Below are 26,302 nucleotides of genomic sequence, written 5' to 3'. Positions count from 1 at the left end.
GCCTGTATACTGACGCACACTTTAGTTCCTCACTCTCATAACTGTATAACTCACATATTAGTTTGACTGTAGTTACTAAATAACAAGTCTGAATAACAAGTGTAAGATTCAAGAGGTTAGTGCATTCTTGGTTCTAATTCAAGCGATTGCATCTCAGTCTGTTATAAGCAGGCGTAAATGCATGCTTCAGTTCCACAGACTCCAAGCTCCTTGCATGCCTCTTTAGAAGAGAGGGGCCTCCTGTGGTTGCAGACAACCTGAAGTAAGCTATAGTGTGAACAATGCCCGGCACCACAAACTGTCTCCCAGATAACACACACTCACTTCACGCAAATGTGCATGCACGTACTCGCGTTGGCAATGGTATGTATGAAACGGGGCCTTACTTGAAGGCCTGTAGGGGTCAAGAGGTTGCCCGCACAATAGATTGTGTCTTAAGTCCTTCACTGAATTGACCTGAAGGTCTTGCACTCCTCCAGCTGGGGGATGGGGGTGGCTATGAGCCTATATGCCTCTCCCTGTGGGTGGTTAACTCCTCACTGATGACACATCTTAACATCTTAAACTGCGAGATGGGGTGGAACCTTAGCAACCTGTAAAGGAGCTTGCAGATTCCTAAAGATCTGGTACATTCCAAGAGCCAGTCAACAATGAGGGCTGTTCAAATTACATTCCAAGTCACTGTTGGGACGAGCCCACTACAATGCCCACTGCGAAATGTAGGCATGTGTGACATGATGCCTTTTAAGTTAGGGTCATTTTAACAAAACTGCCCCTGCCACTACTGAAACGCACATTAATGCCTGTGGTGATGGGCGCTTCACAGAACATGTTCCCTCCTGTCAGTCTTGCTGTTGGCTAGCCTGACAGTTGGAGATCAGGTCAGGCATTTCATGATAACGCTGCACCAGAGAACCAACAGCTGATTATAAAGATTAATGCAGAAGTCAACAGATGTATTTTTTCTTCCAAAGATCTTTGAAGAAAACTTGCTGGCATTTCTTTTCCCATCATCAGTGACCTCTCGTAGTGTGTCAGCTGTACCGGCTTTGTGAATGAAAAAAAGCTCGATCAATCCATCCATACACTAAGAATGACATGCACTGACTTATCAACTTCCAGAGACAGTGTCTGTAGCAGTGTTCTCAAACCAACACCTCAACTGCACACCACTTGCAGCCCATTCAGGCCACTATAATTTGTCAAATTATTGCTTCAGCGTAAAACCATGCCTAGAGCAAGTCATTCGGGAAAAAAACAGAGGTGACACTTTTCACTACTACACAGCCTGCATGCAGCTTTTCAGCATCCTTCAGCATCTGGGTATGTAAGTCTTGGCAACAACCAAATAATCCCTTCTTTTACACACTAAACACAACCACTAAAGCAAGCTTGTAACTCTCCCTCCCAGAACTAGCCGAGCTCCAGGCTCCAGATTCGCGTTCATTTTTCAGTAAAAAAGGTAGAGATAGCGAGGGTCAGCGGGTTTCTACAGAAGTCGCCCCCCTGCTGAAGAAAACTCGGGAAAATGTGATGCGAATGAGCACCAAGCGCGCGCGAGACAAGTTAGCGCGAGAAATCTTCCGCGAGGACGGGCCGTTAGCCGCGCGAGAGACGCCGCGAAGAAACCTCGATAACGACTTAGTCACAAAACGGAGGAAAACCAACACTTCGGTGCTTCGTTAAAGTAGTCTAACCACGTCTGTTTATAAACTAAAGCCAGGACGCGTGTGTGTGGACCCGCGGAGACTCAGAGACTCAGAGCTAACAGCGCAACTCGAGTTATAACCGACAGCTCTTTACGAGCACCGAGTCGCTCCACGGAGCAAGTGCACGAGTGCAGGAGGGTACTCACCGCAGCCTGGGAGTCCTGAACCCCACAGCAGAGCGTAATGAACAGCAGCACCGCGACGAGCTTCAGCAGACTCTTAAACTTCTTATTCATTCTTCTGTATTGAAAGAACCTGCCCTCTCAACGTCGACAGTTAAGACTATGAGGACGTATGTAACTTCTCATATTCCTCTGCTAACTTTGTGGTGACTACAAAAGTAGTTTTTTAAAGGTACAGGCGCATATTCTTCCACAGTCTCCAGGCTGTCTAGTGTTAGGACCGTTCACTAACCTACTGCAGCAGCCTTCACTTTTTCTCTTTCCCCTTAACCTGCGCGCCGGACTACTTTCAATCCCTCCGCCTGGGGACAGAATAGTCCCTCCAAAACTTTTTCGACGCTTAGAGTAACTTTTTATAATAAACAAAGACTGTCGCGCAATAAACTGCGGAGCTCTATTTTGATCTATTGTTTTATATCACGGAAATATTTTGTGTGAATATGCTGATTTTCCAGTGTGAGAAAAAGAGGACAGTAACTTAGCGTCAGTGCGGAGGTAGACCGCATCACACCCTGTTATCAGGGTTTCCCCCTACATAGCGTGATTTATTTCTTGGCGTGTCAAATGAGATTTTAAAGTCAGTGTGGTCTCGGTTTATGCTTGCACTGCATTGTAGAGCAGTTTATTAAATGGGGAAACTAATTAAAGCATTTATCTACTAAGACTTTTGGACTTTGGTTAACTTTCATTTTATGTTTATTCGATTTGTTATTCATTTTAACAGTATAACATTCATTACTTTCTGACACATTGTGCCTAACTCTTGTTTCTTCAATTCCTTTTTTGAGAAAAAAAATCCCCCGCTTTAACCTCCTTATTAGATAATTCATCGTGACAAAATAGGCTGTTAATAAACCTCAGCAGGGTGTTTAGACAATCATTATGATTATTATTATATCTGGATGATCATAGGAGCTGCTATCTGTGCGCCTTTCTACTCTTAAACCTTTTGCACTCCCACCTGTGAGATTCATTTGAGTTGTGTAGCGAAGCTGTGAGTGAGCTGGTGTGATTGACAGATCGAAGCCCCGCCCCCTGTCCTGCTGCTGCTGAGCGGACTCGTTGCGGTGTGCGGAGTGGAGTTGAGCGCGGAGGGAGCCGTTTCACCGCAGCGTTACCGTGAGTTCAGCTTTTCTCACTTTCAGAGCCACTTTAATGACACGCTGCATTAAAAAAAAACTGTGTGTAACGTACTTTGAGAGCGCGCTAACGTGCTGGTGTGTCTGTGCTGGGGTCGGTGCTGTGGTCTCCGCTCTCCCTCTCTGTCCTTCTTCGTCCTCGAAGTGGATGAACTCAGCGGGTCTGAAGCCGGAGGCTCGTGCTGAAGAGAGGGGAACGACGGAGAGATACACCACCTGAGTGTTCCTCCGAGGGAGCACGATGAAGCTCTGGTACGTCCGCTCTGATTAATGTGTAGATACGGGTCATAGTCTTTGCGTATATGTCTGTGAATGAACTGTGCTTCGTTAACTGGAGAGGCTTAGACCTGCAGTGTAGAAGTTCCGCGCTCTATTGAGGTGAATTGCTCTCCGTGTAGCCTCATCAGCAGATACATGAAAGTCTGTCTGGTTTATTTCTGCAGGGTTTGTGTGCTCGCTGTGATTTGGTCGCTGCAGTCTGCACATGCGGTGAGTGCAACACGTCCCTGTTTCTCATTCTCGGTGTGTCAGACTGTCCGTGTCGCCTTTCGTGTTTGAACTGTTCCTATAACTCTGGGTAAAAATGCTTTTTAACAGTGTATAGCACTGTAATGTCTTCTAAAATCGCGCCGATCCCGAACTGCAGGCTTTAAAGTGTCCCTTTAGTACCACACACTGTAATGCCTTTACTTGGTAAAGTTTGTTGAACTGGTGCTGCTGGTGTCTGACCACTGGATGTAGGAGAGCACCATAGGCCTGCACCTTACACTCATATTCCGCACGCTAGTGGTCACTGACTGTAGTGGGAATGAGTGGATTATGTATTTTTTAATCGTGAAAATAAGTTTAATTACCACGTGACCACGTTTATGACTTTTAAGCTCCTAGATCAGGGGTGCACAACTCCAGTCCTGGAGGGCCTTGTCCAGCACAGGTTGGAGGTTTCCCTACTTAAACACACCTCCTAAACCTGCCATTTAACAGATAAATGCAATAAGCTGTGTAGTAGGTAAATTACCGAGCTGTGCTGGACACCGGCCGTCTAGGACCGTGTCCTAGATGTTGGCTTTCACATGTCAGAGGGAACCATGCATTAATTTTGAAGCTAATACAAAACAGCAGCAAAATATTATTAAAATAATCTGACAGACGTTTGTTCAGGAGTTGCTTAAATTGCTTCATTAATTGTTTCTAGTCTCTGCTAATTTTTTGTCAACATTGAGCTAATTTTATAGTGAGAACACCCTCGTTGTAACATGCTTCTCATGAATATTTAAATTTAAATTTAGGACACACCCACCTACGTATTAGCTGATCACGTGATACTTAGACCACAAAATGAACTTTCACGTTTTAGAACTGCATGCTCTTTCAGTGGTGTAAAAGTCTTAGGACTGTGCAGTTGAGTATTAATGAGCTTCTATTCTGAAATAAGAAACCCTCATGTTATTAAAATGTAATAGCTTTAGTTGTTGCATAATGTAGTAAACAAATACAGATGTTAGATTATGACAGTAAGAAAAGATAGAAGATGCCACATTTCTTGCTGCAGAGTGTGCAGTTCAGTGGTGTCTGGGCTGGAGGCAGTGTTTATTCATTCAGTTGTCAGCAAGGTGCCTTACTCACTATGACCACGTTTTCGGAGTGCTTTTGCTGTAGGTCACTGCTGCTGGTCTTCAGGGACTAAAACTGTAGAGCTAACAGTAAAATCCACTTGTGTTCAGACTGTGTACAGATAGTAGGGCATTTTTCTATTTTCTCATTTTCTGTGCTTTGAAAGGGTTAATTATCTTTGACTGGGAGCCAGACAGTGCCAGTGAGTCAATACTTTAATGGTAACAATAGTGAAGGTGGATAGATGGATAGGCACAGTGAGATGAATGAAGAAAGCTTAAAAACAGCTTAAAAAGCCAGATCATGAAAATTAAGACTTGTCTTTATCATTATAAAAGGAGAAAGTTCTTAAAGCTGTTGCGGGATGTGTTTTTTGTTTATTTGCAGTATAAGTAACCTATCATAGATTATCTTTACAGTGATAAAGTAAACAAATCAACAAGTTTTTCTTTGAAATGAGTAAACAGGAATGGAAAAAAACAGCATCACATCTCAGATCTCATTTCACCTCTGTCTCTATCTCTCTCTCTCTCTCTGTCCCACCTCTCTTTCTCTCATACTCCTTTCTTATCTTTCTCTCCATCAGGTGTCTGTTCTCCCTGAAACTTCCCCTCTTTGTATCTCCCAAATACACCTACTTACCTTATATCTTCAGCAGTGAAAGGAGCTGAGGCGTAGTGAAACTCTTCATATCTTGTTCAGGCACTTTCGATGTTGGCACTGTTCCTGTTGATAAGTGTGGCCTTATCTCTCATTGTCAACAGAATCTAACACACATGAACAGGAGGGAACTACCATTGTACATTATATATTTAAACTGATGGGATTTGCTTCATATTGTATAATTTATAATTCATGTTAAAGATCTTTTTTATGCTGTCACAGAACTTGTCCTAATATGGCCACTTCAAGGGACCATTTAGATAATGAATATGTCTGTATATCATGCCTGTAGAGATGTTGGGGACTGAGGAAGTTTCATTTGGGGCAGTAAAGTTGGCTTGAGTGTCTCTAAAGATGTGTTTGGTCAGAGTATGGCGATATGAATTCATTACTGTTAAAAGGAAATTTAGACAGAGCTCCAATGTGACATAGCTGTCTAAGGCGTTGCTGTAGTTTTGGGAGATCATGAGTTTGAATCTAACAGAGCAGATCTGGGGCTGCTTAATTAGAAGTAGTGCTGCACAGTAAGTGATAAACACAGTTGTTGTACTCAGAGCTTTTGATAGTATTTTTAAATGTGGCACTACTGATGCACTGCGCCTCTTTATTAAACCTTTTGTAAAACTTTACAGTGTTGTGATATTGTATTGCAGGCTTGTTATTAACATTAAAGACTTTAGTAACTTTTATGAGTTATTTGTAGGGATGCTCTGATCATGAATTTTAATGGCGGATTCCAATTTCTTTACAGACAAGTTAGCCAATGGCTGATTGTTTGTTCAATTTTTATTGACCCTTTTTCTTTATCTGAAGCTCACATTGTGTGGGGTAAATTCCGGTATGTGTTCTTAGCCAAACTTGCTATATAAATAACAATATTTAATCTTTAATGAGCCAAACTTTCATTTTTAAATCAGTTGCCTATTTAGTTAACAAGAGTCAAATAAAGTGCTACATTGAAAGTAACTGGCTATTTAGCACAATGAGACATACATAATTATGTTAAGACATAGATGTAGAAGCAGCATTCAAATAAAATGTGAGTATACTTACCTGCCTCACATTATTTATGACATAAAACTACAACACAGATCTGCCAAACCAAAAGCCAATGAACTGACATATTTCTGACTTTGTGTTTTAAGCAAAAATGCAGATTTTGGCTGATTCCGATTGTGCATCCCTAGTTATTTGGTATTTACTATGAACCTAATATGTAAGCCATGCAGTTATGAGAGTGAGGAATTGATGTGTGGTCACAAATACAAGCAATTACAGATGAACCCTCTAATGCCCACGCAAAGAAGCTATTAATCTAGTTAATCTACTGTTATCTTTCACTTAAACAATAGTGTGATGTCACCTTCATTTTGATATGGAAAGTTCATAATTTAACAAAGCCAGATTTAAAGAGTTTTATATAGTTCACAAATAACCTTTTTAAACAAACAAACATGTGAATAGAAATATACACTCTTCAAATAAAGGGGTTCTTTGGAGAGATGCCAAAGATGTTTACATGGTATCATCACAGTACCATTTGGTAAATGACATGCGTGAGTGTGAAGAACCTTTGAAAAGTGGGGAGAACTTATACATAATGTAAAGGTTCTACAGCATTGTTTTGGAAACATTTAGGTCAAAAGCATTAGAAGTGCGCACTTCACACTACAGTCACCTTTTGTTGTTATTCTGATCGCAGTGTATCTAAAAAGAAAGGTAACATTGTGCTACTTTTATACAGTGATAGGAAATCACAGTCCCACACAAAATGCTCCAGTTCCACATGCACAAGTACTGTGGGCCAGATGAGCTGGAGAGAACAAAGAAAAAGACTCTGAATGAATTGCTGACAGGACATCAGGTTTGATAAGGTTAAGGGCCGAAAAACAGCACAGTTGATAAGATGCTCTGATGTAGTGTGCTTATACAGTGGACCTAAAAAGAATGCTTCATTTGCTTTGAAACAGACCGTTGTGTAGCCTCTCAGTGTATTTGGAACAAGTCTTAAGTGCTTAATGTCTTTTTGACTGCTTCTTGAAAGGGATGGTTTACACAGCCGTCTTGTCCTAATGCTATGAATAATAGCTGAATACTTGTGCTATTGCTTTGCCTTTCGCACTAAAACAAACAAGACCATATGATGGAAGTTTGGCACCACTGTTTATTCAATCTAAATCCCATTCTTGATAAAAGGGCATGTGAATACCCTCCACAGTTGCCCAGCCACACACACCTGCTCATGTGCACAATGTTAGAGAGCGGTCTGTTGAGAAAGCCACGGTTGAAGGAGGAAGAGGAGAGGTAAATGCTCCAAACTCCAAACAGGAGCAAACTGACCTGCACTTATCACCTACACAAAAGTGCTGAACACTCTCTTGGGAGAAAACCTACACTGAAAAAAGTGATGAATTGAATGTACTTGATTAAAATGTTTACGTCATTTCCTCATGAATTAAATGCATTACATCAGTACAGCTACTGCAAATAAGAAAGTGAAATAAGAAAGTGTTGATGTACTATATGTCATTCATGTGGAAATGATGTGCACAGTACTCCTATTTCAGTCTCTCAGACTGTGTGTGTGTGATCTGCTGTTCTAACTGTTTATCCAGTGAGCTCTTATCTCTGCAGGCCACCCTCTCCCCATTCACGGATGAAAAATTCCAGACCTACCTGGCAGAACTTGTAGATTTTTCTCTCTTGCTGCAGGTGTAACTTTCTTAAACATTCCTCCAGGTCAAGCCGAGGTGCTGTGATGGCTGTGTGATTTGTTAGTGCCCCTCCTTGACTGAATTTACTTTTGCCCTAAGGGTACAGATTCTGTTTGAGGCAGTTTCTGAACTCCACCCATCATCCCAGCTACCTAACAGTGGGGGGTAGCTTTTACAGCCCTCCAGTTCAAATTAGATTAAGTAGTTATTAGAAATGTAAATCCCTGACCTCACAGCGATTACATTAGATGAAAAACAATTTAAAGAGAAACGGTTTGTGCATCGTAAATCTCAAATTTCACCAGGATTTGATTTGACTAACTTGGTTTATGATACAAAAAATATAGACTATAAAAAATAGTGATTCAGTGATCTGATGCATGGATCAGTATCGGCTGGTGCTATTGAATGGATTGGGGGTTGGCCAGACATGACAGATTTACTATAAATGCTGTTTTTTAGACACAATACACATCAAATTCTCACTTTGTGTTTCATCACTGGAACTGATTGCAACACATACAGTTAGTAATTACTAATGGTCACACTACAGGCAAACATGTTTATTTAAGGAGAATAATCCAATGTTTCTTTGCAATCGTGAAATGTGCCATGTGTTTCTCTACAGAGCTCTGCAGCATGTCAAAATAAAATCCCTCTTCTGGTGACATTTGTATTCATTTAATATAGGCCAACTGTCTGATTTTATGGATAAAAGGTGATAGCTAATATGTCTATAGTGCTAATGCATTCTTAGCCCTACACTGTTAGAAATAACAGTGCTGTGCAGATACATTTTTCATTCATCAGTACAAACGTTGTAAGTGTACTCTCGAAGGTACAACAGTGGTTTTAAGGTCCAATTGTGTACCTTAAATACCTTTTTCCCAGGTGAAAAGTACGTATTTGTATCTTTTCATAACCTAATGTCTTAAAACAGAGCAATAAAATAAAAAGCCTGGAGACGAGACGGGTGTGTGGAGTCAATACAACTTAGAAAATATAGTTTCAATGGATATTGGTACAGTTATGTTCCTTGACTAAAGGTACTGAGATGTAACCTTGAGGGTACCACCCTAGTGATAAGAGGCGTACTGCCCCAGTGACAGTTTCATACATTTACTTCTGAGAGTGTAAAATAACAACAAAAACAACACAAATACCTTTTTGAGGGAGGGGTGCGTATGAAAATAGCTTGAGAATTTTATTTTGGCCGAAAAATTGGCATATATTTGAAGACTACAACATCGTGATGCGCCGATCCGAGGATGAAGGTGGTGATGCGTTGATTTTAAAAGGTTAGAATATTTTAAAATTGGTTATAATTATTAGTTCATGTTTATGCATTTTTATCCCTCTCATGGTTATAGCTAGCAATCTGTCAGCTGTGTAGGTTCGAAGGCTTTGAATGGAGAAGCAGATTTTTCCTCTGATTTTCTATTGAACACTGTTTGAGCCCTGATTTCTAAGCAGAGGAAATCCTTATCTCAGCGCTTTGCTACGACTGGACTGGATGAATTTGACCTTCTTATTCTCTTGCTTGCTCTTTTCCCCTCTTTGCACTCTTTAGTTCTATATCTCTGAATCAAGCTGATTTTTTAGAGCCCACACACTCACATAATGTCAAGATTATACTTTTCTTTCTCAAACTTTCACTGGATGTCAGCAATAGAAGAAAGCCAGTTGTCTCTCTCTGTGTTTCTCTCTCTCTTTCTGTGTGCTGAGAAGGCACATGTAGAGAGCTCAATGAAGGGCTTTCCCCATAAATGGCGATGTTCTTCTAGAGCTAGGAGAGGGGACAAGATAAAGCTGTAATTGTTAAAAAAGAAAGTTTTATGGCCTTTCTTCCATTCAAAGGGGGGCCTCCCTGTCTTGTTGTTTTAGTGAACTAGGGTCAGATACAGCAGAAATCACAGGCTCAGTCACTGTTGGCTTTTAAGTTAGAATGTTTGGCTAAAGTTTTAAGGTTTTGAGGTTTATGGTAGTCAGTCTTTCCCCAACCTTATTCTACTCTGTTCTTGTTCAGTTTCTCTGTCTTTCTCTCTCCCTCTCTCTCTCTCTCTCTCTCTCTCTCTCTCTCCCTCTCTTCTCTCTCCCTGCTCTCTCTACTCTCTCTACTCTTTTTCTGTGTCTTACTGGTCATAAAACGTGGTAATCTGTAACTATATTGTCACTGTTATCAGGAAACCTCTTAAATCTATGCTAAATTTATTATTTAATTTGAAGTCATCTTGCTTGTGTTTGTTACAATGCAGTTTTTTTTAACATACCACTCGGTTAACATCAGTCTTCTGTCAGACTTCACTTTAATAGTGTACTGCAATAATTCATACAACATGGATATTAATCTCACCTGACCACCATGACATTTACGTTTGTTTACATTTACATAACTTTTAAAGATGGCCCCGAAACACACACACACACACATCTCTTCCTCCTGAATTCTTTCTTTTCACTTATGTCTCTCTTTCCTTTATTGTCAATTAACTGCTTTATTGCTTAAATTCTTACACTTACGTAACATTCTCTTACACAGTTTATTAGTGCCTAAACATTAGACGCAACAAGCCTGTAGAACTAAACAGAATGCAAACAGCTTATAGTTTTTCTAAAAAACAAATAGTCTATGTGTGATTTTTCAGTTTTCTGAGTTTGTGTGACTAAGATGTCTCCATCACTCCCCCACTTCTTTGTCAAACTAAAGAGAAAGTCAAAGGGCGAATTGTACAAAGGAGATAGACTGGAGAAGGAAGGAAAAGCAGTAGCAGTGACAGAAGTCGAACATTCTTTACCAGTTGATTTATCATACTTTTTAAAGGCCTTCGTACGGGAAAAGAGAAAGCATATAGGATTCCTGCGAAGAAAACAGGAGCATTGCTGAGGGGGGAGAATAAGAAGCTTCCGATAAAACACTGTGCTGCAGCAAAATGAAAAAACAAGCCACATGTTTGTCATTCTCTAGTTGTTGATTGTGATAATGAAGTTTTCCACCACAAGCAGGTGTTAAGAGCTTTTGTGCCTGGCCTTTCATGGGGTTGGAACAGCACTGGAGAGGTATAAGCACATTCCCTCCATCTCACTCTCCCACCTCTTAAAAGAGACAGTTCAGCAACTGTCTGCTCCTCTCCTGCCTCACTGCTGCTCTATTAATCACCTACTGCTTACAGTTTCCCCTTCCCCCCCAGAAAAAACACCTGCCTTCCTGACTTTTTGATTGATACAGTATATGAACATTGTTACAGTTTTAAAAACATATTGTTCACTCCCCAGTCCATACAGTCAATAGATGGAAACTAAACTGCAAAAACAGCTTGTTTTAAAATGTTTGTTTTTGTGATGTCATGAAAAAACAGATGATTTTCATACATTCAGCTTTTCAGCCTACAGTAGTTTAGTGTTTCAGCTCTCACTGCTTTTTGAATGAAGCACAAGGCAGCCAGTCAGAACAGAGGTTGTTTACATGAGTCTTAAAGGCACAGTAACAAAAACTAACTGTTTAATTGTAAGGAATAAATAGAAGTTGGAGAATGGAAATGTAAAAATGAGTTATTTAAACCACACAAAGATGCTAAGTGGACCTCAGGGAAAAAATTAAATGCAAGAGTTATAAAAAAATTTAGGTTATAGGCCTTTTAAAAAAAAACATAAACAAATAAATAACTTTTTAACTTTTTAATTCTCTTGGAAATGGAAGAAAAGCTCAGCACCTCTGTAAATAATGCATTATAACATTCTGCAGTGATGTGTCATTACGTGTTGCCCTGTAATTGAAAATCCCACTGTTTTTCCATCCACCTTTATCTTCCCCTCCCTCCTCTTTCCCTCTATCCCTCTGTTATGTACACATACTGCTCAGTGGATCTGGAGCTTTGTTGAAGCTGTTGCCAAGTGCAGTGATGTAACTTCTGAGCTGTGTTCAGATGCATGCCTGTTCAGGTGATACTGCACCTACTATTACAAAGACTGTGCTGGTGGAAATTGGCACTCGAGTGAGGAGGAATGTGCCCTCGAAGGGTCTTTCCATTGCACTTGCTGTAATTTGTCACAGATATGACACAACATGGGTTGAGGGACGTGTTTCATTTATCTTTTGAACAACGGGTAGTTTTGTGACATATAAACTTAAACTTCCCCTTTCATGTTCCAAATTGTTCTGCTCGTTCTTGACGGCTGAGCTATGTGTATCAGCATTGCCAATATATATTTACGTAGCTTTCCTCCTTTAAATAGCCTCCTCTCTTACTGCTTTAATGGCCAGAAAAGAGTAATTAGCATTGGTTGTGTGTGCATTAAAATGTGGGTTGTGCTACTGTATTATATAGTAATGTGGAACAGTCTATTCAAGCTGGACTTTATTGCTTAAATAGCATATACAGTCTAGCACAGTAGTGCTTAAAGGATAACATAGCCTGGTTTATTATAATGTCCTGGTACTAGCTTAAACTATCATTATACTTACAACTTTATTTTGTCAGTAAACCAAAATGACCATGGTGGTTAAAGTTTCAGTGAAGTCTGTAAAATTTAAACACCTCTGTGTCTGTGTAGTGTTCATAAGGGAGCAGGGTTTCTGAGGGATTTTAGGCGGGAATGGAGGCAGTTAGGCATTTTCCCCCAGAGGGTTAAAACCCTGCAGACACACATTCCCGTGATGGTATTCCTATGATGGCATTCCGAGATGTGTGACGGGGCAGGTCTCAGCTTAGTCTGTGACCTTCAGCAATCAGCTGAAGCTCACCTGCACATTCCCTGCATCTCACTTTCCCACCTCTTAAAAGAGAGAACTCAGCGGCTATTTGCTCCTTTCCTTCCTCAGTGCTGCTCTATGAATCACCTCCTGCTTACAGTTTCCCCAGTCTCCCTCAAAACTACCTGCCAAGAGAGGAACACTTGTAATATTACGCCAAACTCGTTTGGTGAACAATCAATTGTACACTGTTTTCCCATTACCCCAAATGTAGTGTATTGGCCAAGAAGTTTACTTCTTAAGTTTAGCACCAGAGTTGTGAGGCTAAAGTAGCTAAGCAGCAGTGAGGAGCCCTCAGGGCAGGGCTTCTTACTGAAGGAGTTGCTGTAAAATTGCTGCAAGGTAAAATACATGTTAATATGTTTGTTACCAGCTTTAGATAGCTGCATTTAATCAGGGAGAGTCAAAAATGTTCATGTAAATTGCCATTAGCTTAGCGCTTAACAGCATCCCATATGGGCGCTAGCAAAATTGATCATTCCTCTTTTTTTTGGCATTTATGGCCCAAACTAGTTCTAATAGCCATGGTTCGTCCTGCTAACAAGGAATTATTTTTGAGATTATACTGATCAGATAGCATTGTGAAAACTGCATGTCTGCACACTTGGCTTAAACCACATTAAGCAGATGTGGTTTCTGACACTGTATCACTAAATGTTGTGCATAAGTATGTTACAGAGGTATGAACAATAGTAGTAGCCATCTTGATGCATAAATTTTGTCTGCTTTTGTTCATGTTAGTCAGCTTTCGTCCATTTTTGTAAATCACAGTATGTTATACAGTGTCAGAAAAATTATGGAAAATGTTTTTTCATAAACTAAAAGTTTTTTTATCCTCTCTTCATCTTACTCTGAAGGTAGAATACTTCTCTCTGACCTTTCTCTCTGACCTTTGAGACACCTCTCTTAGCAATAAATACTGGGACAGCCTTACCTGTCCTGCTCACCTGTTCTCTACTACCCTTCTGGGCAGGTGAAAATGAGGCAGCTATAATAAACATAAATCGTGACATTTAGATGATGTCATCGACGGGAGGGAAAGAAGGAAAGAGAGGTTGTAAATCAATCAAAAGAGAATGATAAATCTGTCTAACCCTGATTATGCAGTTTTACTAAAATTCAAAGCAGTTATTATTTTTAGCAAATGTTATAGATGTCGACAGTCTTCCAGGAAGAAGGAGATGTTCAATGCTGGCCGGTGTGATATTTCAGCTTTTCTGATAAACACAGAAGCTGATTTTCCTCCCTTGTGTTTTTACAGACAGTTGAAATGTAGTGCCCGGGTTCTAATAATGACCAAGTCTGCTTCAGGTCAGGAGAAGTTCATCTCCTCAGTTTTGGGCCTGCAGGAAGGACTACACAGATACACAGCTGTTCCATACACCAGATCACATCTGTTAGACCCCTATTTTACGATCTTTTCACCACGCTTTGCATCTGTTTTATGCCTTTCTTTCTTGTTATCACCAGCATCTCTCCAGAGAAGGAGGAATGATGGGCCTCAGGTAGATGATCTGAGGTATTTCCTCAGTTTTATCCTTGGGACATTTTTATTGTCTCCACAAAGATGATATTTTGGTTCTGGTGGGTTGTTCTCTGTTGTTGTTATTCAGCAGAGTTAAGATCTTTAAACAAACCCTCCAAATCCGGCTCCTTGTAAAGTTCTGGGCCTAACCCACTTTTTATTTGTAGTGCGCCATTTGAGATGAGATTAAGGGGACTGAAAGAGTTTGCCAACTGGGTAATAAGATACTGATAAATTGTGGAGCATTGACACAAGTTTTTTAAAAGCGGTTTATCCTACAGAGATTCCCATGTCATCTTTGTTTATACATTTGTGAGGGCAGCCCAATTTGACTGTCATATCCAACTTATTACACTGATGGAAGTTGTTCACCATGAAGTGTATACAGTCAGGAAGTGTATACAGTCTGCCTGCAAATGTTCTCCAGATTTATAAACACACTACTCAGTTTTAAACCTTGAGACGGATGTGGGTCTACACATACATTAAATTGACATAAAAACTGTCCCTTTTCTTTTTTAAAGTATACAGTAAAGACAATTTTGTACAATAAAAGTTTTTTTTGAGAAATGTAGCGACCATATATTAAAGTTATTCTTATTGAACAAATTATTTGGTTATGCTAATGTGTCTTTTTAGCTCTGTAGAGTGCATCTGAACTTCACTTTTAAAGTAACTTAAAAGTTTTGTTCCAAAATGCATGATATGCCACTTTCATGTTTTTTTTTTTGCATGTTGTTGGGAGCGGGAATTACACCAATAGGGCTTTCCAAATTAACTTTGACCAAGCCCTTTGATTTTTTTCAGCCACATTGTTCACATTATTTATATTGCAACAATGCGTCAACAATATGTGTTACACCCATCTAGGCCTTATTTATTCCATAAATGATTGCACCTGTAAAATCATGACCAACAGGAGTTCAATGGGTCATGGCTTCAGTTTATTGGTTGGTCATTAACACACTTAAAGGAAACATTGGCATATCTAGGCTTCAATTCCCCACTGTCGTAAGTACATGCCATACATAGTTTCACTTATTTCGCATAGTTTCATAGTAGTAGTTACTGAATAATTTGTAGTAGTCACTGAATAATGAGTTGAGGTTAACATCCCCACCAATTATTGCACATGTATCCACCCTTGTTTTACACTCTCCTTTTTTTTGTCCTATGTCCCTGAGAAAGAGGGTAAAAGGTTGGCCTCAACTTGGGAGGGCATCACCGTTAGTTAAAGAGAAATATATTTGTTACTTGTTAACAGTGCTAAATGGTCCATTGAACTGCTTCAGAGGTGGAGGGTCTCCTTAACAATAACACAGTCCTCAAAAGCCCCAGTGGACCTCTAGATTCGGAAAAAGAGCTCAGATTGGTGTTTAATGCTTCTCCTCTGGGGGTGCTTAGTTCTTTGCTTCCCTTCAATGAATTTTCTACAATGATGATGATGGAGCAGACCTCCCTTATCATGACCCTCTCGAGACTCAGCAGTAGTCCAGCAGGTTGGTGTTGAATCTAAATGTTCCCCTTGGGTTCTGTCCCCTGCTCTGGTTCTTGTCTGGCTCCCTGCTTGGGCTTTGAAGCCACAGTTTCTCTCTGCTGCTGAGTGGTAGTTTCCTGTAGTTCCTATGATGAAGGACGGCTCTTGCAGCGGGTGGCCCATTCAGCTCCATTTCCTCACCATCAGAGACCACAGCTGTGTGCTTCGTTGCTCACAAACATTTGGCAGTGAGTGTTTACGACACACACCATATACAAGCATGTGCATGTGACCAGCAAATACCATCATTGTTATGTTGGTATATAGAAACATAGTTGCACAGCGTTGTGCATGATATAAACAAATGGCTCACTCTTTTCATATGCACTGTTGCTGAAATGTTGACATGTAAAACTGCTAGTGTATTTTCAGAAGGTTTTACCGAAGAGATATTTAAGCCATTAAGCAGACCTCTGTTGGCATGTTGTAACATCTCGTGATTAAGTTGGGGGAGCCAACTGTCTTGCGGAGGTCAGTGGTTGTCTTGGAGACAGCGTGTGTGGATAGCACAGATTCATAGCTTTCCAGTAGTGTAGGCTGAAGTCTGTCATTACTCACTTCTCAGCCATTGTTCGCTTCTTAACTGCTTTCTAACTCCTCACACCGATGAAAGAAAGAAAGAAATAAAGAAAGAAAGAATGAAAGAAAGAAAAAAAAGAAAGAATGTCTTTGAGACTTAGTGTAGTGTTCTGCAGTAATGTTTTAAGATAATTGAGTTAAAGTAGAATTCCCCCATTTTTGTATTTCTAATTATAGGTGTATTCACATCAGTTTGATGTGAATTGGTGCATTTTATAGTTGATTGAAATCAATAGGTTGAAAGAATATTATTTGACATGATTATATGGTGTGTGATCGGCTTTTTGATTGGCTGTTTCATGAAATGTTTCACAATGTTGAGATGGTTGCGAGTGTTGAGTGTTGAGTTTCAAACAAGTTTCAAATGAGTTGCAGGAGGCTTTATATCATTCACTAAGAGTGAAAATTTAGTTTCATATGTTTCCAGCAACTAAAGTTGCAAAACTTAGCTTAGCTTACTGACCATTGATATCATTTAATTTCTTAGATCAACTCATAAATTTATGAAAGAAGAAAGAAAGCATTTCTTCCAAAACAATGACATTGCCCTGTGTATGTATAATTCATGGAACATTTTACAAGACAAGCTCCAAGTAATATTTACATAGCGACTCTCCATATAAGGTATTCAGAGATTGCTGACGTTGAGACCAACTCTTTCACTTCCCATAAAACTCAGCCCCCACCAACTCCCACCCAAGTGGTCTTTATGCCTCCCCACATCCAGTCTCCATAGTTTTAGTCATCTTCTTCCTTGACACAGGGTTGTGATATTGCCGTGGCTTTCAAGTGCTGCCTTCACACTGGCCAGCCAAGTTCTTCTGTGCATATATCGGCCCTGTCCGAGGAACCACTGTTAGGGCTAGATGGAGGGTACGCCCCAACCTACCATGACCTACCTCCTTTAACAAAAGAAAATCATCTGGATTTCAGTGTCTGATTTCACCCACCACAGTGCCCCCCACACTTATATATGGGGTGATGCAATGTGAGGAAAGATATTAATAACTCCATCTGTCGATGTTTCACTGTCTCTGGTTGTCTTGTTGTCTGTGTTTACTAGCACCTAATGCACTCTTGGTGACAACAGTGTTTATAAGATGACAATATTAGAAACAGTATACTATTCTCTCTCCTGGTGTCTCATCTCCCTGTGTTAGTTGATCTGTCTCTGAATATGTCTTTAGGACTATAATCACATAAGACTTTTGTACAGTCTATTTTAATTCCACACGCTTTTTTGTGACACCAGCTGTGTGCTATGATTGTGTAGTATTTATGTAAGAAGGACATAAATAAGCTGCTTTATATAAACCATAACGTTCTTATTTTTTAGAGAACAAGAGGTGAGACAAGGACACTTAGCTTGAGTAGTTAACAAATCTCAGACATTGTTAAATGTAATGCCTAATACTGTCTATTCTATTCTATTCTATTCTATTGTACTATTTTGACATGATTTATTGCATCTTTACCCCCAGGGACAAATGATATTAGTCGCTAATAGATGTATGATGTACATGATGTATGTTGCAATAACTTAAGGGGTTAAGGAGTGTTGTTAGGCAACATAGAGTAAAACCCCTTTAACCATGGCAGAATCACTGCAATGCACTCAAGTGACTTATTGCATTTGTAAAATGGTGACAACATATAAAATTCTCAAATGATGACAAAATATACTGTGGTTGGGCAACATGGCATATATTTTAAATTATAATATAATAAATTATATTAGACAGATGTTTCTCTTTGTATGTTTCTCTTTGTAGTGAAACATGCAATTGGTGTTCGTCAGGTTCTGACAATATCTTTTATATGACTTTTATTTACCTATTTGCTATAGTCATAACAAATAATTTTCTTGCCAAGCAATATTGCTTATTAACAGTAGGTTATGGCTGCCAAGCAATGTAATGGTCAAAGATAATTCCATAAACAGTACAGTGTTATTTAGAACTAGAACTATCTGTTTTATAAAATTCATAAACATTCTGTAAAATGTGTGTCTCTGGGACTGTGGGATAAGGCCTGCGTGTGTATGTGGTACAGTTAGAGAGACACTTAGAGAAGGCAGTAGGAGTGAATAGCATATTGTTGCTCTCATAAGAAAACCTTGAAACTCTGTTGTTTTCAGTTTTTGTTTTTTCACACAGTTGAAAACACCATCTGCCAGTACAAATGATTTCCCGGTAATTTTCCACAGTTGTTAGTTTTCAAAGTCTTATCTTTGCGTTGCAACAAACACAATGTGAATTGTATGCATTTTAATTAATTGGTTTAAATGCAAGAATTTGTAAATAAAGACAAAAATACATTTATTGAGCCACATCATGGGTCTTACAAAAACAACAAAAGCTTTAATTTTTTACTTTTAGAGGGCAGCACTGAGTAATGTTTTTGAGAAACTAATGTTTGTTGTAATTGCTCAGGAATCTGACCAAATAAAAACTACCATCCTTGAGTCAGTCTCCCAATAAACCTTTCAACTTGCGTGCAATTCAGTGCAACTCAAGTGCAGTGCCAAGATGGGGAATAAGCCTGAGGCATGGGGAAGAGTACAGAGAAACCTCTGTTGCTGTTGGAGATAGAAGGGTGTGGCATCTGAGGGTCTGATCATGTCTGTAGACAAGGTGGATTTCGGGGGAGGTGACAGATGTGGGCTCCTGAAAAAAGGGAGGAATTTGGGAGAGGATGAGAGAGAAACAGTGAGAGATAGAGAAAGAAGAATGTAGATGGAACATTGGGTGCATGTTACTCAAGTATACCTCCATGAAGCTAATGCCAAGACTTGTTGATAAACGTTTGTTGTTTGTTTGTCTTACCTGAGCCCCTCTATCCATTCATCCCTTCTCTCACGCCATCCAGCTATTGCATCAGCTATCTCCACTTAGTTTGTTGGAAAGATCTTGTGGATTGACATGCTGTGTAGACCCCAAGCACGCACTGTGTACTTTTGTTAGTGGGTAAAGTTTGCAAGTAAATCTCACGACCATATCGTCTGTGAATATTGATGTTGCATTAGTTTTGAGGCAATGTCAACTTATAATACATGTGAACTTGGACTTTTTTTTCTTGAAACAGCAAATTGGTATACACATGGAATTTGTTCACTGAATAGATCACAGCAGCAACAACCTTAAAAAGTCAGAAGAGCTGCAACAACATATGTAGATGTGTCACTTAAATCATAATTAGATGGTAGACACAGAAAGAGGATGCTTGTGCTGAAGACTGAAGGTGGCAGTAAATATTTCACCAAGTAAATTTTTCAAAGTGTTACTTTTACAAGTGACTGAGTAAGGAGAACACACAGACACACGTTTCTAGAACTTGTAAAGGGGCTATTTTTGAACTATATCAAAGCATGCAAAGGGAAAGCTGTACCAGTCTTGTATCTATTTAGAGACGACTACATCTCCACTTAGCACTGCCACACACACATTTAGAGTTTGCCCTAAAGCCGAGAAAGTGAACAGAGCAACCTTCACTGAAGACAATTGGAGCTATTGTTTCCCTCTCCCTGTTTGAATGTGTAGAGATGGGAATACCTCTGGGTGACCCCATTTTTACACCTTTTTTCCATTTGGCATCACAGTTAACATAGGCCTTGTTGCACCGATATGAGAATTGTGGACCAATGCCGGTATCCAAGTTTGTGTGGTGAAATCAATGCCAATTCATTAACTTTTATACAGTTGGAACTAAATCCCTCTAGAATAGCATTACAGAGAAGTGGCACACTTATTTGGATTATAAATGCATTAAAAGTAATAAAGTGCAAACTTTTTGCATTGTACCTCAGTATTGCTGTCAATACCATTATGAATCTGATATACACTATATTGCCAAAAGTATTCACTCACCCATCCAAATCATTGAATTCAGGTGTTCCAATCACTTCCATGGCCACAGGTGTTTAAAACCAAGCACCTAGGCATGCAGACTGCTTCTACAAACATTTGTGAAAGAATGGGTCGCTCTCAGGAGCTCAGTGAATTCCAGCGTGGTACCGTGATAGGATGCCACCTGTGCAACAAGTCCAGTCGTGAAATTTCCTCACTACTAAATATTCCACAGTCAACTGTCAGTGGTATTATAGCAAAGTGGAAGTGATTGGGAACGACAGCAACTCAGCCACGAAGTGGTAGGCCACGTAAAATGACAGAGCGGGGTCAGCGGATGCTGAGGCGCATAGTGCGCAGAGGTTGCCAACTTTCTGCAGAGTCAATCGCTACAGACCTCCAAACTTCATGTGGCCTTCAGATTAGCTGAAGAACAGCTGCCATGCAAGGGCTGTTACAGATCACATGGATTGCTTATGTAACTTATAAACAAACGAGAAGGGAAACAAACAAAAAACTAAGCTCCTTTCATCTGTGCTCCATTTGTTCAGTTTTGCTCGGGATGCATTGGGGCGCTTTAGCGTCCACGCTACAAATATAATGTGGTGCTATGCATCCTCTGACGGTGGTTTGAGTGACCAGATCACAGTGTGTGTCCAAGATACACTGGACCTCTTTCACACCTGTACTTAGTGCTGTCCACTTATGACTGGATCACTCAAGACATATGTTAAAGCCAGGTGTGAACATCTCAATATTTTCCCTCAGTTAGACTGCTTTGGTTTGGGGAAGGATGAAAGTGGCCTCAGCTTTAATGCTGCCAATAACTGGTTATTTATATATGATATCTTTTGCTGCTAGTAATGACTGTCTCCCTGGTGTGCAAGAGCAGTGTCTCTCAACCCTGATTCTGGAGGACCCCCTGTCCTGCACATTTCAGTGTTTTCCCTGCCCTGACATAGCCAGTTCAACACAGGAAGGGCAAATTCAGCCCAGGAACAACCAGTTAATTAGCCACTTTGTTGAATCAGATGTGTTACAGCAGGAAAGAATACAGCAGATGCAGGGCAGGGAGTACCCAGGAACAGTGCTAGGAACCACTTTATTAGAGGATGATGGAAAATAGTTGCTTAGTTTTTAATCTGGTTACTTAACAAATTACTTCACAGGAAAAAATAAACTAGGAAGCCCCCTTTTAACCCCTTTTATGATCAGGGCCCACCGGTGGGCCCCAAGTTTTAGAATAGCTCTGCCGTTTGCATTGAAGCCCCTGTAGTTACTAAATAATATTCTTTAGTATGTAATAAGCATGGGATTTTAAGGGATTAAAAAAGGAATAAAATAAAAACAATGCTGGCTTGATGTGAAAAGGTTTTTGAACCAGATTATGGCACAAATTGGATGCATTCAGTTCCATTATGCACAAAACTGGTGTGCAAGGTTAAATTTCATATATAGCAGGATCACATAGAAAATGAATAGAGATATTATGTATGGTTGATTACATATTCATGATTTACTAACGTTTGAGCAACCCGTGGTGGTGATTTTGCACACAGTTTTCTCGACCTTTTAAAACCAGGTGTAAATTTGTATTAGGGTCTCAACAGGCATCCTGTCAAGAGATGAAGCATTATCATCCTGCAGATTGCCAACGTATCATTGCCTGTTCACTAAGAAAGTAAATTTTAATCCCTTTTATTGAGTAATTGAGTCTAATCAATTCATTCTGAAAGCCCTAGTCTAAAGTTATTGTTTTTCAAATGTTTTGTTATGGTATATGCTGCCTCTTCCATCATCCATACATTGTTTGTTTGATGTCAACTGATGTGAGCCTTTAATAAAACTCTCACTGGCATGCTAAATATTTGTTATTAGGCATTTTCAGTCAGCAGCGTATTTGTTATTTGTTGCGGTCAATAGGCCTAAGTGAGTCCTACTTTCCCTTTGCGAAGCCATGCAGTACATGCAGACTGTGTGATAAATATACATGCCTAAGTATTTTAAGGTCTCTGCTTTCTTCTGCATGACTCAGGATCTGAACATGGCACTTCTGCTTCAGTGGAGCCAGGCTCTGCAATCTCGTTTAGACCATCTTGGCAGTGACCATTAAATTGTAACTAGATCATTAACACTAAATTAACACCAAGGATGCTTATTTGAAACACTAAAGGTGGCAGTAAATATTTCAAAATAATTTCATATTTCAGAGCGTGTTATTTTACATGTGGCTGAGTGTGGAGAACACACAGATTTTTTTCTAGAACTTGTAAAGGGGTTAATTTTGAACTACTTTAAAGTACGCAAAGGGAGGGTAAACATGAAATGAGGGATGTGGAACCTCAGATTCCTGATATGCTTAGATTGATCTGGGCATAAAATGAGAGAACTCTGTGTGTGAGGACTCTATGAGACACTCTTGGCTAGCATGCAAGCGCACTTGCACACCATCCTTAAGTAGATTTCTGGAAATTTTTGCTCTAGAGAAAAAACTGACAGATGACAAATAAGCAATATGGCCAACCAGACAACTTTCTTTGTCTACAATAACATGGACATACACATATACATAGAATAACCCACGCTGATAAGCTGCTGAGTGATGCTGAGTTATTTGACAGGGGCTTTAGTGCTGGGCCCCATCACATCGTCATCAGCTTTACATGCCTCAGACGCATCAGCGTGAAACGCCCCATGCAACTATCTCAGGGCTCAGAACAGCAGATAATTCTAATGCAAGTCTAAACAGTTTCGTGTTGCCCACCACCCCAAAGCCAAAATAGAGTCTGAAGAAAGAGCCCCAAACCCTCATCTTTTCAAACAAACCAGCATAGAATGTTTAAAGGCATGGCAGCCAACAGGGTATGTCCAGGCAAGGCCTCATTTAAATAAAGTTTGATTGCCAAAGTTTGATTTCACAGTAAATTCAAAGGGGTAGTAAGAAGGCTTCTATTTGATGACTCTTTCAATGTCCTCATTTGGAGTAAACTGTTTTAATGAGTTGAGAAATGACAAGCTGATAGCATACAATGTGCAGAGACCATGCTCTTCAAATCTGTCCCTATAGTTCAGCACTTCACCATCTCCTGTCTCTGCTTAAATGGTGGCCAGGGCAAGAAGACAAAGCCTGAAACATTCACAAAGTAGATATGCTCTAAATCTGTTTTGATAAATTAATCTTTAATGCTGAGGCAAAAAAGAGCAATTGCTTGCCTTCTAATATACTCTTCTGCTTTAATAACACACTTTCTCAATTTCGCAAGAATAACAGCAAATTTATAGATTTTTGTGTTTTTTTGTTACAAACTACTATTTAGAGCAAGGGCACATGTGAATAGCAATGTACTTTACACTTACTTCACATTGCTCCGTCAATAGTAAGGCCTTTGCCAGTTTGGACCACACCCCAAACTGAACTTGAAACTGAGGAGAGGAACTTTGGGAAACTTGGGCACAGGCTCTGGGTAGCTTAGCTGTGGTCAAGGAAGCCGGACACCCCTGTCGCTCAGCAAGAGAGAGCAGTTGTGGAAAGTGGGAAGAAATGGGGCGGTGGTGGGCTGCAAAGTTTTTATCAACAAGCTGGAGACCAAACAGAAAATCACTTGAGTGAAGAAGAGATAGTGGTGTTAATATATAAAGTTTTTTCCCACTGAAACATTGTACTGGGTGATTATTTTACTCCAGCTAAAAAATATTCTGTGAAACAAGATTTTGTGAAGAGTTTGTGAAATGATAACATGGACTGCGAGCGCATATTGCGGCTGCTTCATGGCATATTTCGCACCTTGTCTTCTCACATACTGGTCATCTCACAGCTGGTCCTGAGAGTTTAAATGGAGTTATGAAACAACTTAAGTTTGGAGAAGGACCACGCCCAAACTCCTCCTGCCCCATCACACATCTTATAAGTTCTCCCTTTTCCTTTCAGCTTCCAGTTACAGAAACTTGCCCCATCTCCTTTCACTCTTCCACGATTGTTCTGTCTTGCTGAGTGACTGGTGGGGTGTCTGGCCCCTTTTTACCACAGCAACTCCTGCCCAACTGCTGCCCAAGTTTCTCAGAGTTCCCTTCCTCTGTCTCAAACTCAGTTTGGGGCATGGTCATTATTATTCTGACGGTAACCGTTGTTTCAGGACATTTGAGGCTCATGCCTCTACCCTTTGTGTCTGTTGCCCGTATCATGGAAAAACAAATTTGTCTTGCTTTTTACATAAAAGTTTGATTTAGATTGTGAGCTTTGTTGAAGTTTTAAAACTTACCCTTTGCAACCCAGCTCAAAAAATCTATATATGGAAACCAAGCTGAAAAAAACTGTTTTGAATTTACTGATTTTGCATGAAAGTCAACACATTCACATATATCTACTTACATTATCTACAGCAGTTTAGCCCTGCCCATTCACACTGAAGTTATAAGGAGTATCTCAGCCCGAACTGCCCTGTGATGGACTGGCGGCCCATTCAGGGTGTTACCTGCCCAATGACCACTGGGATATGCTCCAGCACCCCCTGTGATCCGAGCCTATATAGTGTGTGATAGTGTGTTTGTGTGTGTTTTTGGTTCATAAAACAAAACAAAACTCATGAGGGGACTTAAAGGGAAAAAATAAAATGCAAAAAATGTATGATGTGATATGTATGAAAATGGGCCCTTTAAAGGAAGTCTCTCAGTGACATGTCTTTTGAGACCCTAACACAAATTAATGCTTGGTGTTAAAAGACAGCAAAATCAACGCAAAACCGGCCACCACAAGTTGCTCAAACTTTGTGTAAATTGAGCAGAATATGTGTATTATTTATTAATATATATAATAATCAGATGCATAAGTGATATGACCACCCACTTTTTGTGTGACCCTCATATGTTTTGCACAGCCCTCCCTCAAATTGCATATCGCTGCTGTCGGAACAAAACCTCATCTCCATTTTTATCATTTTTCAGTTTTTGACATCATTTGAAAATGCCTGCTGCTCTTTACATTGTGTGTAAATTTCATGATGAATGGAACAAAAGAAATGACACAAAACTGCTTGGAAAAAAGTCTGGTTCCATTGACCTACACTAAAAGTAAAGTATGTTTTTACCTTCTCCTGTGAAGTTAACATTTTGGAGATACAAGATTTTGTTTTGACAGCGGCCAAATATGCATGAGACAGGTGCATTTTGTGCTTAGAATTGTGTACCAATTTCATACATAGCAAGCTGCCAGAATGCATCCAATTCACTGCATTCTGGTTAATTTCTGACTGACAGATCTGCAGTGGCATAGGGGTGCATGATCATGACTGGCCTTATGCTAAACAGGACTGTTTTCACCACGTCATGCATCTCCAACCGTGTCTCACAACCATCTGCTGTTGATGCAGGAGAACATGCATGGCATCCAGAACAAAATAATAAACTCTGGAGAGAACATACTTGTTGGAATAAAGAAATGTATAGAGCTTAGTGAGTACTATATAAGAATAACTCATGCCAGTGATTTCTTGTTGAGAGATACTCAAGGGGGTACTTTTCAACAACAGTAAATAGGAAGTAGAGTAACAATAATTAGAAAGTAAATGGAGCAGAGTATTCTTCTCTATGTCCAGAATACGATGCGCAATGATTTTCTGAATACATTGTGGTATCGATCAGTGCTTAAAGAACACTGAACTGCATGTTTCATTCTAAATAGAGCATAATTATTGTTTTTTTCTGTTTAATTTGACGTGTAAAGCAGTGTGTGAAACGTTAAATAAAATCATAGGTTTTTATTGTAAATGTAGAAATACTGGTATATTTTTCTTTTTACCAACTTATCAAACTTCAGAAAAACAAAATATATATAGCGGAAACCCTGAAGTAATGTGATATATTATTGCCATATTGTCCACCCCTAGTCCAGTTTCCTTCATTTGTACACCATTCAGAGTACAAATGCTTTAGTTTAGAATTTATCCAAATGATAATTTGACATCAATCTAGAAATCAGAATCATTTTAGTTAATGACGATTGATACACAATATACTTAAACATGAACTGAATTAGAATTTTAGTGTAGA

At 39.7% G+C, this 26,302-nt stretch overlaps 2 protein-coding genes across 5 annotated transcripts in view; one reads left to right on the top strand and one right to left on the bottom strand.

The window, feature by feature from the left end:
• Positions 1 to 2,142, bottom strand: part of col4a5 (collagen, type IV, alpha 5 (Alport syndrome)) — a 59,403-nt gene extending 57,261 nt beyond the window's left edge. For both annotated transcript variants that reach the window (XM_036596521.1, XM_036596522.1), the window contains exon 1: positions 1,856 to 2,142. In XM_036596521.1, coding sequence (XP_036452414.1) covers positions 1,856 to 1,945 — 90 coding nt within the window. In that variant the 5' untranslated portion in view covers positions 1,946 to 2,142. The remainder of the gene's footprint in view (positions 1 to 1,855) is intronic.
• A 776-nt stretch (positions 2,143 to 2,918) lies between these two features.
• Positions 2,919 to 26,302, top strand: part of col4a6 (collagen, type IV, alpha 6) — a 117,385-nt gene continuing 94,001 nt past the window's right edge. For all 3 annotated transcript variants that reach the window (XM_036596571.1, XM_036596573.1, XM_036596572.1), the window contains exons 1-3: positions 2,919 to 3,010; positions 3,176 to 3,282; positions 3,474 to 3,519. In XM_036596571.1, the coding sequence (XP_036452464.1) occupies positions 3,272 to 3,282; positions 3,474 to 3,519 (57 nt within the window). In that variant the 5' untranslated portion in view covers positions 2,919 to 3,010; positions 3,176 to 3,271. The remainder of the gene's footprint in view (positions 3,011 to 3,175; positions 3,283 to 3,473; positions 3,520 to 26,302) is intronic.

This window comes from Colossoma macropomum, unplaced genomic scaffold (genome assembly GCF_904425465.1).
Source record: "Colossoma macropomum unplaced genomic scaffold, Colossoma_macropomum, whole genome shotgun sequence".
NCBI lineage: Eukaryota > Metazoa > Chordata > Actinopteri > Characiformes > Serrasalmidae > Colossoma > Colossoma macropomum.
This window is presented reverse-complemented; position numbering and strand designations above follow the sequence as displayed.